Below are 15,324 nucleotides of genomic sequence, written 5' to 3'. Positions count from 1 at the left end.
GTGATATACGTCTTCTAGGAAGTGGTACACTTCAAGAGCTTCCTCATTTGTTTGCGGGTATTTTGCATTTTCAATCTTGCAGACAAAAAACCCAGCAGGAACCAGGAGCTAGAAGCAGAAATAAAGAGAAATAGAGCCTTGCAGTGTCCTAACTGCAAGGGTAATTAAACATTCAAACAGTTCAGTAGGGTATCAATGAAACTGATGGAATCAAAATTACTTGGACATTTAAAACAAGATTAAATATCTTCCAACAAGACTGCTTTAAGGCCGCCTCTGAGAGGAATTCTGTAGCGTGTATATTCAAGAGGACAGTCTGAATGATCATAATGATCATTCCTGGCTTGAACATCTTTGAATCTGTCAATCGGAAATCCCTCTTCACAGAAAAAAAACTTTCTTATCTAAACGTATATATTCACTTTCTGGTTCTGAAAATAAAAAAGACTGTAACAAAAAAAATATTTGGTTTTGTTACATTAGAGAAAATGTTCTTGTCAAAGAACACGGAATCAATTTTTAACAAAAACATTCTGTCCTGAGACAAAGAGAGAAAAAGAACTATTACACGTTTGACTTGATTTTTCTATTTCTGCAGCAGGTAATATATATTCAAAGACTCCGTTCCTGTTAGAGAACAAAAGCTAACTACTAAACAAAGCCACTAAGTACGTACACTTTTTTTCCCCCCAAAAAAGGCATGGAGGGTAATTAACACTAACTATTTCATCTTATTTGTGAAACACAACCGCTATTTAACAACCCCCTCAAAAAACAATAACTAAGTTTTACTTAAATTTCAATTTTACTGCAAGGAAACATGCTCCTGAAGTGGAATTATGTATATATGGAAAAGAATAACTGGTAAATGTAACAAAGATTAACAATGCAATAGTATCAGCATACAGGATATCCACAAATTAATTCTTTAGTATTAGTCATTAGGTTAGGGAGCTAGTAGTAAAATGGACACTATCAAGAAAACGAAACACCAGGCAGATTATTTGCTGTGTCAGAAAAAAAGTGCTCAGAAACAAAAAAAAAGGAATAAAACTATGAAATATGGGCTTAAATAATTATGTAGTCTGGCTCTGACCCAGAACTACTTTTAAGTATTTCCAGTACTTGTTTTTAACTCCTGAACTCAAGGAAGAAAAATCTCTACAATGAATTCAACTAACAAACTGAAAATGTAAAACAAAGTGTCATGCCATCTATGCCAGAAGCACAATATTACATGTTTAATAATATTTTGAAATAATCTCTCCCATGTTAAATAAGATTCACCAAAGAATTACTGAATACCTCTTCTCTTCTTGATCTCCCATTTCTTATGGGAACCAAGAGAGAAAAAAAAATACCTTTTTCAGGATTCTTCTATTATTCAGCTACAGGAAGGCTTTTATTAAAAAATTATTTAGTGCGGTGCTGTAATAATCAGCCACTAATAATACAAAAGATAAATCTGCAGCCAGAAACCTTCCGCCAGGAATATAATGACCTCAAGAACACTATAAAAGGGCATATAAAAAGTCCATTTCACAGACACTTAAGCCAGACAATGCTTCTTGTGGACAAGTATCAGATATAAACACATAGCCAACACATGAGTTAACATGCACAAAATCATTTTTAGGCACACGTAAAGGCCATATGCTGCCCAGCAATGTTCGGGGTACTCCTCAAAAGTCCACCAGTTCCAGAGGACTAACAAAGAGATACTTAAGACATTCTCTCTTGCAGGAACAAAGCATATTTTTCAGAAAACCAGAAGAGTCTCACTTTCTTGCCTTTATGAAATACAGTTAACTGTATATCATCATCTGCATGTGAGACTACAGGCTAACTTTCTCCCCATTTCTGCCATGAGTAAAGATAACATAAGATACTAAACCTTACTTACATCAATCTGAAGAGGAACTTAACAAAAACATTATGTAAAGAACTAAGGCCAGAGAAAAGACTTACTGACTGCCCAGCGACTTACAGATTCTTTTTAAGGACCTGGCACACAGCTTTTCCCTTATTAAAAGACAGGCATTACTCAAAAGGAAAGCAATGTCTGACTTGCATTTTTGTCATCCATCCATCCATCCGTGTCATGTCGTGTGTTCCCCCCCCCCCAAGAAGAAAAATACAGAAGATGACTGATATGAAACACTCACTGACATTTTTAGGTTAACACACTTTCATAGCATCTATATGATATTCTAATACAATAAAAATAGTCAGTCACTGCAATTTTTTGAGACACCGGGAAGGCATGCTTTTCCAGAATGGTCATCTATAATGCATTCAGCTACAATACATACCACAAAATGCAAGTGTGTTTGGTTCTCAGCATCTTTTTCAACAGTAGAGGCTGTCATATAATTGGAAATGACAAATCCCACTCTGTGCATAAACATGTCACATGTGATTTTAAAAGTTTGCAGGTCTACAGTGCCTTCCCTCCCTTCACTACCAGTATGCCTCTGAAATCAAAAAGTAACTCACATTTCAGACATAATATGCAAAAAAGAGGAAAATATATCCCTGCAGTCATCATGAAGAGTTGCCATCATAAAGCTGATTACAGTGACAATTAGACTGAATGTGGAACATAACAAGGCATAATATCACAAGCTTTTTAAGTCAGTTGGCAACATAATACCAAATGCCACTCAGAAATCAGATTTCAAGTGTTCGCATCCCTGAAATGCATGTGAAATTTTCTCATGGATTGAAAATTTCTCATAAAGATATAGTTTCCAGCACAGTGCATTGGGGCACAGACTCGGAGCTGTCAGTCAGGTCTCCTTATGTTTTTCACACAGTGATTCTCAAAAATCTACTGCAGATGAAAGTTCATACAAACTGCCTTCTTTCCAAATCTGTGCTTCCCTGGTGGGAACATATTCAGCAGACTTGGCTTACAGTACAGGATGTATATACTGGGCTTAATTGTGCCTAACAATCGTCTTGGCCAGTGGAAGGCATTTTCAGATGGGAAATGTGTATGAACATCTGTTACGTTTCCCTATGCCTGATTTTCACTGTTCCTTCATAGAGGAAGGCATAAAAATCAAAGCATTCATTTATGCCGTAAAAAGACCATGTACTGTGCTGGACTGACTGAAGTGAGTATGTCAGTTAAAAATGGTACTCTGAGAATCCTGCAATGGATTTATTTCATTTCCTATAACAGCAGTGTTCAAAAGGCTCGAGTGTGTTTTAACAACTTATGTCCACAAAATAAGTCACCACCGGAGCCAGAGAAGACAGTTTCCCAGTACACATTGACTAATGCTGTAATGAAACCGATTCATCTATTTATTTTCTTACAGAATTAGTTTTGAAAAATTTCTTTGACAATTTCTTTGACATCAACAATTTTAAGTAACTTTAGAGGTACTTAGAAGTAAATCCTTACACATATTTTCTTTCATTTTATATTCTGAATGAATAAACAAACATGGAAGTACACAGAGCCGTTTCTGCAACAGCGGACTTTTTAAAAAATGAATGGCAAGCATAAGAACTGATTTGATAGGGGAAGAATCAAGTAGGAAGAACAAGATTTTTAAAAAGTAATAATCAAAAGTATAATTTATTCCTGTGTTCCAGAAGCATGGGGTGGTGGTGGTGTTCCCATCACATTTAATTTCCATTAGCGAAAGGAAACCTTGTGCCACCTTTTCCACGTTCATCTCAGAACAGACTCGTGCATGACTTGTCACAATAGAACATGCTAGATTGTTCATTCTCCTTGGTCTGTCTCGCAACAAGGTAGAAAATACTGCTGCACTTCTGAAAGTAACGTTCATTGGAACAGAGATCAAATAGTGAAACCATACTCTGTAGCTTGTACCTGAGTAAACAGCTTTCCAATATAGGACAGTTTCCAGGTACCACAAACTTAAAAACCGCTTAGTACTAATTAGTTATTACAAATGTGTAACAAAATATAAATTATTTAAGATACTGAGGAGCAAACCTTTTCCAGTATGGTTCAGGCTCTATAGAATAAAACTTGGTTGACGCTCTGTTAAACTATCCTCATGGCTTTCTTAAGAATTTGTATTTTCTGTTTTGTATATCATCAATCTGCATTCTCTTACATCCTAGTTTTTGATCGCTCTAAATAGTATTTATGTTTTGGGTTGTTGGTGTTTTTTTGGTTTGTAGGGTTTTTTTTGTGTTTGTTATTTTTGTGGGTTTTTTGTTTGGTTTTTAATAACTGAAGTTAAAATATTTTCATTCTACCAGGGCACTGAAATACAGTTGTAGATGTTTACTTCCTCTCTGTACCTCAAATGTTCCCAAGATCAAATTACTCTGAATAAAATTTATTCCAATAATGTTTTTCAGAACAATTTCAAGTCAAGGAGAACCTAGAAAATGTGAGCTTATGTCATTAAAAACTGGCTTTTCTGTATTTCTCAAAATATTAACAATTTATCTTAAAATATTAAAAATCTATCTCTAATATCTTTTTGCACAGACAATATCTAATACATCAAAGAAATGAAAGAAAAGAAAAATACTAAAAAGCTCATCAAGCACTAAACCCACTCTCCTGAAAATAAAACTCCTACACTTAGAGAATAAAGAACTGTTTTGCACAAGGCAGTATACATCTTCAAACTTTCTTTCCGATAACTGAAGCCAGTCCCATCTTAAGCACTCAGTTCAGCATGCAACTGAGCCTAATCACCTGAGCCACACTTACAGAGAAAAGTTATCTGTAGGGAGTAAGGAAGGACTTCTCAGGTTTACTAATTCACTAAAAGCATCACACAGAGGCTAGTAGGGAAAAAGAGAACGATTCATTCTGTATTATCTACAAGATCATTCACAAATGCAGGAACACCTCCTTTCCTTCACCTGCAGTCACCTTTTCTTTCTCAACTAAATGTCATCTTTCTTGCTTTTTACCAACTACACGGGTATATCTTTTAAAAAGCCTGACAGTGTTGGTTTTGTGGTTGTTTGGGTTTTGTTTGTGGGGTTTTTTTGTTTGTTTGTTTGTTTTTTTTAAAACGTGTTCTTTATCACTCTTTGGAATTCTCACCTATGCTCAGGTTCTGATTTAATATAATTCCAAGATTTTTCTCTAGGATGGAAGATGAGTGAAATGTTTGGAAATCCACATTTTGCTTTTTCTTGCTTTCAATTGCTAACATGATTTGTTCTCAAAGTGTTTGAAACATACTTGTATATGGTCGGTAAAAATGAAGACAGCTGATGCATGCCTGCAGAGTTGCTGGTAACTTTCAGGGAAATCTATGTGTTTGCATTTTGGCAGCAACTCTCTTATCTGGCGTTAGATGTTTTGCAGTTTTCATGTCCAAGATGGATGGAGATGCATTTTACTGTATTTCCCAGATACTCAAACGTTACAGAAAATGTAAGGTGTCGTAGACATTTATCATAGTAAACCAATATATAAACAACCTACCGTTTTCTCCTTCATTACATTTAAATTTTACTAATTAGCATACAAGAGACCATTACATGCTTTTGAAATAGTATGGCAGAGTTAGGACAGAGACATAACAGCAGCGTACTTCTAGCTCTACAAGATGAAAAAGCACTGGGTGAACGATCATTTCACCAGATTTTTAATCTCAGAAATAAAAAAAAAAATTAAAAAATTAGCATAGTTCAGATCAGTTCACTGCTTTATGAGTATTTTTAGCTTTATCCTAATAAGAAGTTGCTTTTACTTAAAGATACCTTCCAATGGAGTCTGAATCCCATTTCCTCGAAATGCACTATTTGCTTTATTTAATTCAAAGGCCTCAAACATCATCTTAAAAGGCAGAATATGAACCATTCTGACTCTTGAACATATAGGCAAGAGACTTCTACATTCTTCTCAGCTTGATCAGCAATAAAACAATACATAGATAAAAAAAAAAAAAGACATTCTTTACTGATTTAATAAAAAATCAGAATTAAAGCAGATTAAGTCATCCTCCAAGCTCACGTATCTCTGGCCACTAGAGGAAGAGATGGAACTGTGGTACCAGAATTTACCCTAACCCACAATAATCTGAATCTCATGAAACAGAAGTGGAAACTCTGACACAAAAAATGTACCTGGATCAAATTCCTGTTATCTGTTTACGGTGTCCTTTACCTGCCACTACACTAATAAAAACCCCATTTTTTTTTTTTTTCAAATTATCTGTGAACCCTTCTCATGCTCATAAACTTAAGACAGCTGTGATATCTAGCCAGCAAATATTTAGCCAGGTGTGATTCCATCAGTCTCACCTACTATTAGAACAGTTCAAATGCAATCCCCAATTACTTCAGCTGAAAGGATTTATAGTTTAAATTATGATGACCTTATGATATTTTTTCCACAACCTAGTCTACTGAAATAGACATTTCATATGTTTTTACATCACCCTCTTTGAAACTAGGTCTGAGAAAACTGTTACCTGCATACCTCAGGTAAAAAAGCAAGCAAGGAAACAGACTAAATTAACCAAAAGATGTATTTCAGACTGGTTTTTAACTTTAGCTCATGTAACACAAAATAACTTATCAGAGGGTGAATAGGTAAAATATTCAAGCCAGGTCTATAAAAATAATTCTATAATGTTCTATATTTAGATATACAGGCATATTTTGATATCAGTTATGTACCATTCTACTGAAAGCAGCAGAACTTCAAAGTTGTATCTCCCAGCATAATCTGGCCATTAGAACTTTTATTACTGATATTTATGCATGAGTCAGGGAAAACAAACAAACAAACAAAATCAGCTGAAATTTGTGATCCTTGGAAATAGCCATATCAGCTTGCTGGCTTCTAGTTAGAGAAGCCAAATTCAACAATCTGCTTTTGCAGTGAATCCAAATCTTAGAAGTTTTGTCTTATTTAGGGGATGAACAAATAAATAGAACCTGTCCTAATGAAAGTTACTTTATCTATAAAAACTATTCTGTCCATACAAACTCAAATATCCTTTTATTTATTCCACTTAAAACATAGCGCAGAATCTGCGGACATGAAGGCCCCTGATTTACTCAGTTTCTTGCCATACTAAAGCACTCCATTGAAGTGTATTATCCAACACAGAAGCTAGTGACCATAATTATATATCATCATGTGTAAAATTCACTAATACTGATATTACATGCAAAAGTGGGACAGGAAAAAATTCGGTGTCTGTTGGACATCAGATGAAATCTTTTGCTTTTTTGCTGACCTCAGAAAGAAGCCCTGACTATAACACAACATTGACCAAGCTGACAGAATAAGAGGTAATGCCTGACTCATTCAGACAGTACCCAGTGATTTCTGAAATAAAGCCTAGTGAGACAAAATTATGCAGATGGGAGGAGAGAATAACAACTTGTTTCTTAGTCGAACTAAACTATTCAGGTAGGCTATCCTTCTCACTAAAAAAGTCTTTTTGGTCAATGTGAAAGACATTCTGTGCCATTGCCCTTCCCTCTGCGAGTATTTTATATCTACACTTATTAGCATGAAACAAAAGCAGGTTAAAAGAAAATAAACTCTTGCAATAGCAATAACAAAATACTTTCACAAGCTGTCTGTAGCCCCTTGAGCAAATGAGAGGTGTCACAGAGAACGCATGTTGGCTGCATTACCTTATCCACGTATCAAAAAGGAAAAAAAATAAAACTGAAGCTGTATTTCCAGAGGTTTAAACACTGACAACTGAAAATGTTTGTAAACAAAGTAACAAAGACCACATCCATCACTTTCACCACCAGCTTACATCTCATTGAAATCACTAGAGAGGGGAGAAAACCTTTGCATCTCTTCGAGACAGAAGAAATTTTAGATATACTCTTTCAAAAACAGAACAAAACATGCTCTCAGATGAAAAGTGATTGCAGTAGTAAAACATGTTAGGCTGCCACTCAAAGTGCAGGGAGTAAAGTACCAGTAATAGGAGACCCTTCTCGCTTGCAAAGACAGAAAAACACAATCAATCCAGAATAAATCTGCACCTAAGGTAAATCACCTATTTAGTGAATTTCAAATAGGCAATTTGGCCAAGGTAAGAAGAAATTATGCACTGGATTTCACTAGACTGTAATCTAAAAACAACCAAAACAACAGTAACACCACTTCAGGCAACATGGGAAGAATTAAAATCTCTCATAATTTCTATTTCAAATGCATTATTCAAATAAAAACTACTGAGATACAAAAGCCTTTTTAATGGAAGGTAACACAACACATCCACAACGTTTTCCAAAACTGGACTGCCAGAAAGTCAGTACGATTTTGCAAGTAGCCTAACACGCTAGCATCTGCAAGCTTTCTGCATGTATTCACTGCTAGCACTTCCCAATACTGCACTAAAACAAGGATTTTTACAGACGGGTAACGATGGAACTGTGAAGAAGCCAGCACCACTACTTTTCACAGCATATTCTAGGCAGTTCTCTCACTTAGCCCTAAAATAAAATGGAAGTGTCTCCAGATTACCGCTTTTCCAGTTGTCAGTCAAACACACTAGTTAACTAGTTATGGAAAATCAGATGACAGATTTAATCAAAATATCTTAAGAATAATTTAAACTTAAGAATTATCTACTTAAAAGTACAGTAATTCCCAGTTTATCAAAACAATTAATCAACAGCCACCTATTTCCTACTTTTCTTCTACCCCCCACCTTTACCACCACAGAAACAAATAACAATAGCAGAAGAAAAGGTTTTGGCTTAGCTGTCTGAAGCCTTTAACAATGAACATAAGCTTAAACCCCCAGAACTCCTAGAACTTTTCTGATCACTAGGCTAAAATAAAAGCATACTTTAAAAAAACCTGACCGTATTCAGAAAAAAACCCATCTTTTTAATCTTAAATTGAATAGAGCATTTTCTATTAAAACAGAACTGTCTCTCTAACTAGAATTTTCCAGTAGTTTACCAAAAATTCTACATAATTTCAATTTTAATATTTTTTATAATAATGCATATGAACTCCTCTTTCTCTGCTAAATGGAAATTGAGCCACCTAAACCATCCATGTAATAAATAATTTAGCAACCATTATTAAAATGTCACATATTGCACATATCATTTGTGCACTTTGTGATGGGATGAGGGGCAATGGTTTTAAACTGAAAGAGGGGAGATTTAGATTAGATATGAGGAAGAAATTCTTTCCTGTGAGGGTGGTGAGCCCCTGGCCCAGGTTGCCCCGAGAAGCTGTGGCTGCCCCATCCCTGGAGGTGTTCAAGGCCAGGTTGGATGGGGCTTGGAGCAACCTGGGCTGGTGGGAGGTGTCCCTGCCCAGGGCAGGGGGGTGGAACTAGATTATCTTTAAGGTCCCTTCCAACTCTTAACTATTGTATTATTCCATGATTTTAAAATATTTTATCATAATCCTAACATTCAAGTATCCAGAGCAATTGCAAAGATTGCAACACTCAAAGCCACGAAAGATGAAGCTAATACAGAGGCATTCAACTTCTTATTCTACAAAACAAACCACTCTTCTACACATTGCAAAACGTTTGGGGATTTTTTTGATGCTGCACTGTGTAATTTTAATGATAAACAGAACTTTGTTTCATATGTTTATTCTGAGAACATGTAAGACGGTACAGTAGCACACAGCCACACTTCCCGACAGTAGGGGATTGGTCCCACACCCTGGCCAATGCAGATGGCTATTTTTCATGTGCCACCCTACTGATCTCCCTGCTTATCGGGACATAAGGGTTCCCCCCTAGGAATCCAAAGACAAAACTGGGGCATGAACCAAGGGCAGTATAAGAAGTCTTTTACTGGATTGCCACTTAATCCTCTATGGCGTCTTTTTATTCTCCCCTGCCAGGAGAAACAGCATGATAGTTTTGACACAAAGCAGGCCTTGCTGTCCACAGCATATGCAGTTGCTGGATTGCAGTACCTGCTGTGGTTCTCACAGCAGCGTAATTGTGACAGCCTGTGAAGCCACCAGTACATCTTTTGTCCCTAGTCTGAAAACATCTCTCCACCCACATGAGGTGTAATGCTATTTATGCATCATTTGTACTTTCATGTGATTTTTTTTCTCCTACAATTTCACCCAGGAGGAAGAAGGGAGAGGAAAAGATACTTTATTTTGCTCATTTTAAAGTGTGTTAAGAAATCATAGGGAATAATAATACCATCATTCTAATAAGTTTTTTGAAGGTATATTTATTTATTGGAAAATAAAACTAAGTTTGCAAGTATATTTAACATAATTGGATAGATTTTGATCTATCTGTAACTGGGAACAGTTACCTTCTCTCTCCAAGAACTTATTCAATTTTTCATTGTGTCAGTCAAACATATGATCTCGGTAAGAGGAATACAAATCTTCATAACAGAATAATACTAGCAATTGGGAAAATACACATGGCTATTTATCTAAAGTGTTGCCAGAGATATATCTACAATCTCTGCCCTTGTTGACTTGTCCTAAGTTTCACACATGCCAGTACTCTCCAAGAAGAGGGTGTGACAAAAGCAGCCAGAGGATGTAGGATAGAGTTTAGTGATGAATTTAGGAGGAGAGGTTAAAAAAGGCTGCACGTACACAGCATAAAGTAAAATAATAAGACAGTGCTTGAAGGTGCAGAACTCCTCAAAACTAACAGTCCTCCACAGAGATCTGAGCTCTCTCTTGCTCAACCACACAACAGAAAACATGAATAAAAACACCCCACCAAAAGACTCCCCCAAATCTCTACACAATACTCTACACTGTTTTCATATGCAATCTTGGTGTAAATGGAATGGGAAACCATGGGGAATCCCTAATCAGAAATACATCTACTTTCTGTAGAAATCCATGCAAATAAATAAATTGCAATCTTTTAAGCCTCTAAAATATTAAAACAGCCTTGTATTCGAAAATACATCAGGGTTGTGGCTCTCAACCTGCAATCCAGTAAAATCATTTGCATAATCAGTTTATCAGGCATATTTTTGAAGAAAATTTCCATTAAAGTTCTGAACATTATGTAATTACGGCTTAGAAGAGGATGATATGTCTATCAAGTGTCCTTTGCATTATTTATTTTGGATACTTTACTTAGGTTTACTCTGAGAGACAAACAATAACATTCTACTATCATAAGCTAAGTAAGACATTCTACTATCATAAGCTGACTGCAGATTCTGCAAATGCAGATGAAAACTTAGGGTGAGAAAGTGGTTAAACCATTTAATGTTCTAGTTCACCCGCTAAGACAATAACTCATATTTGTTTTGTTTGCAAAATGCAATGTTCAGGTATGTCATTAGGGAGAGGGAGAGAAGAGGAGACTAGAGAAGTATCCACACAAAGAACATTTTTCAATTGTACCTGTAAACATACCTATTTTTTTGTAGAACAATTCTTATTGCTTGATTATTTTAGACCTATGCTAATGGAGTAGCATAGGTCTGGATATATCTTTCTAAGGAAAGAAAGAAAAGAAAAAAAGATTGAAATAAGGCATCCTGAATTTTCAAAGGGCCCTTCCTTCTAATCTATCTGCTTGGATAATGTGTCCAGAGTGGCATTTTGTAATGACAGCAACTTTCCAACAAATCAATAGTTATTTAATTCCCAACAAGCTCTCGAGTCCATTAAACCTGATTACATTCACCCATTTCAGTTGGGTGCAGTTATTTTTCCTACACCGGCACTTAATCTATAACAGGAACTTATGAGAACTTTCAAAAGCAATTTCAACATCAATCAGCATAGAGTGAAAGGTACGATTTGCTTGTAATTATTTATTGGACAGGATGGCACAGGGTCTGACTGAGCTCTAGGTCCGACCTTCACCCCCAAATTCTAATGGATATGAAGGCCTACTTGATGTGTTCAAGTGTGCTACCGTGTCTCAATGCATTAAAAACATAGCATCAGCTTGCATGTTCCAGTTTTTCAATACCTGATAATGCCCACTGTGCAATGCTATATTTCTGTTTTAGACATACGTGTCAGATATTAAACCTGAAGTGCAGAACACCACTCTGTCTTTGATTACTAAATGGACCTATACGGGGAAAAATAACTGTTTCATGCTGCGATTGCCCCTCTATGCCAGCTAACTGCTGCAGTAAAGCAGCATAATGAAAATTGGCCTCTCCTCCACAGTTAATTTGACTGATCACTAGCATGACACAGAAATGCTGTAATAGACATGTGTCTCTCTTGACCCTGTTAATGCATAATATCTACCCACTGCCATTTATAGGATACCCTGGGTTCTTTTGTCAGTGCTTTGAAATGTTACTTATATTCTTTCTTAATGTCTTCTCGTACTGTAAAGAACAGAATACTTTTTGCTTAATTAGTGTCTACATGATCTATTCAAAATCCTAACAGCAGAAAATTCAGTAGTACCACTTCCTGATAAAAATAAAATAAAATCAAAAACAGACAAAACAACAACTAAATCTAGCAATTGCCAGTTAACTTCCAAAATACAGAACTCTTGCCCTGAAGCAAGATCTTACACTTCCAGGGCTCAGAAGAATTAATATGATGTGCATAAATATTCTGTGAAGGTGATATATTTCTATGCACTCAAAAACACAAACCCTTTTTCATTCAGTATGACGCATAACATATGAATTAATGCATATTTAACACTATTCATATTCGCTGTGCTAAAACACTTAACCTAAACACATCATGGTAAGTTACTTTGTCTTATGACCTGCCGTGGGAATGCTGACTCCCTCAGAAACCTAGAATGGATAGCAAATCCTCTGCCCTGTGGTCAACCTCGTGAAGCAAAGGCATGAATGTTAAACAGCAGACAAATCAATACAAGCAAATATAGCTCAACTACACCATTTATTCAGCCATGAGAGATGTCAATACACAGATTAGGGTGATCCATCTTTTTGATTTCCTACTGTCTTCTCACTGACTACATGAGAGCTTTTGCCTGTATTAAAAGTGTTTGCTTTCTCAACCATAAAAATTCCAATTATTACTCTAAGTGCACTAGAGTTAAGTTGCTTGTTGGAAGCGGCCTTGCATTACCTGAACAAGTCCAGCGAAGTATGGTGCTGCCGGCAGAATCATTGGCACTCCATATGGATGTAGCAAAACTCCTTGAGACGACAACATGGTTTAAGTGATAGTATTACTCCCACTAAAGCTAAACACATCAATTGAAAGTTAGGGGAAAATCTATATACCAACTTCTTCCAAACTCAGAGCTAGAACCAAATAACTTCTGTCAGGGGCAAAGCCCACATCAGCTGTAAAAAAAAGAAAAAAATTGACGTCAGCAACTCTTAATGTTAAATTTTCTTCAGAGACAACAGATAGAGACAACAGCTGCAAACCTAACTCTACCAAAAAAGGAAGGTGCTATTTTGGGATCAGCTTAAGTAACATGACTAACCAACTACTCTTTATCAGTTCAGATTTTTAAGTACTATACACAAACAGATCAAATTCTGTACAGATCTACCAATTAGAATTAATTTTCCTATTAGTTCTGGCATATACATGACAACAGTTACTATCAGAAGCCATTTAAAAAATAATCAGGCTTATCATGATAGCGTAAATAAATGTTTCCCTGTATTTATAAGCTGTTAAACAGTATTCATGTGAGAGCTTAAACTTAAGTCTGTTACATAGGATACATATTTCTGTTTTGATTCATCATATTTTTGTTGCTTATTTTGAATATTTGAGCTAACTAATGCAAGCTAAGTCGTTTTATTAGCATAAATTATATTTTAATGACTTTTCTAACCTTTCACATCTACGTCGTTACATTTATTGTAACTTTTTTTTTTAAAAAGAACGAATTTGATCTTTAGAGTATTTAATATCTGTTCTTCAGTTAAACTTCCAGTCTTAGTGTAAGAGACAAAAGAACAAATTTTTGGCTGTTTTCCCCTCCAAACAAAACAGATTTGCTTTCTACTGTACTACTTGCAAGATATTCTCTTCCACTGCTAATCATTTTTACTTTAGACAAAACAAACTTAGTCACTAACACGTTTCATGTGCAATGTATCTTCTATTGCAGATATGACTAATGACAAGAATTACAACTGTGCAACATTTTTTTATTTCAAAAAAGAATTAGTTAAGTCTTAAAACTTAAAGTTACAAGGTAAAAAAAAAAAAAAAAAAAGCCTCTCCTACAGTCTTTGAATAACCACGGTGCTTCACATCGCTAATTTTGGCTACTTGATTTTGTTGCATAATTACTTTCCCAGACAACTAATTACAGACAAGATTTGATGCGATACTCAATTATTTAATGTCACATTTTGACCATTGTGAAAGGTTTTCAGTAATTAATTCCCATGTATCAGGGCAGCCGTGTTGCATGATTTAGAAATCTGCCTTAGCAGCTGCATATTGTCACTTGCTACTATCAGCCATATACCGTTTCTAACTTTAGATGCTGAATTGCGACCCTCTGTGATGCTCTTTTGAGGGATTGCCAATCAGGACAGCAATTGTCACATTATGAAGTGATGCTTACCTAGTTCCATCTCCTGTTATAGAATCCCTTCACTTTTCTGTTCGGGATAATGCTGTTCACACTGGTTATCTGACTATGCTTAGCTATTAAACATATTTTGTGCTCTTTTCTTAATAAGGAACAGAACCCTGCAATTTAATTATTAAGTTCAGTCAGTGTCGGTAGGCTGACACATCATAGGTTTTGCCAAAAGATTTTTGTAAATTCCAATACACACCAAGTTATTAACTTTCATATGGAAATATATAAACAAAAGGTATATATGAGAAAGCAAGTTGCCATTACAACTCATTTAAAAGTATCTCGTGTAAAAAAAATTTCCATTATCACTATTACCTCTTTCTTTGGTCTAACAGAGTGAGCTGCGTTTGAAGAGAAAGATCTCTTTCACCTAGGAATGGAGATTATAAAATGGATTCTGCAAGCTTTACTCAAATGACTCCAGTGGGACAACTGAGGACTGTTAAATTGCTCTGTAAAATACCCAGTCATTTTTTGTTTCAGCATTTATGTACTTGATAAGATGTTAGAAAACCTAAGGAGCAAGACGATTTGTACAGGAAAGCACAGGCTCAAGGGGAGCTTTTCTGTGATCTGTTTGGGGACAGTTTTTGCTTGATATTTTCATTAATTATTTTGACACAAGGAAACATGCTGATGAAATTCCTGATGACAAAGTTGGAAGATACTGTCAAGACTGAGAAGGATAAGAGTATTATATAGAAAGAATTGCTCAGCCTTACAGCTTTCAATAATAGAAACAGGATGAAATTCAATAATACAAAACGTAAGGTCATGCGTCTGCTAATAACAGAAACTTCAGTTCTAAACTCAGGAAGAAGAAAAGCAGGACCTC

At 35.7% G+C, this 15,324-nt stretch overlaps 1 protein-coding gene across 9 annotated transcripts in view; it reads right to left on the bottom strand.

Annotated features, from left to right (window-relative positions):
- Nucleotides 1-15,324, bottom strand: part of RBFOX1 (RNA binding fox-1 homolog 1) — a gene marked incomplete at both ends in the record, with an annotated part of 1,320,957 nt that overhangs the window by 243,446 nt on the left and 1,062,187 nt on the right. For 4 of the 9 annotated variants that reach the window (XM_082490614.1, XM_082490613.1, XM_082490617.1 and 1 more), the window contains one exon: nt 12,998-13,084. The exons of the other annotated variants lie outside the window; for them this stretch is intronic. In XM_082490614.1, coding sequence (XP_082346740.1) covers nt 12,998-13,084 — 87 coding nt within the window. Of the gene's footprint in view, nt 1-12,997; nt 13,085-15,324 lie in introns of those variants that run through there. 9 annotated transcript variants of the gene reach the window in all.

This window comes from Vanellus vanellus, assembly GCF_965231255.1.
Source record: "Vanellus vanellus genome assembly, chromosome: 14".
NCBI lineage: Eukaryota > Metazoa > Chordata > Aves > Charadriiformes > Charadriidae > Vanellus > Vanellus vanellus.
This window is presented reverse-complemented; position numbering and strand designations above follow the sequence as displayed.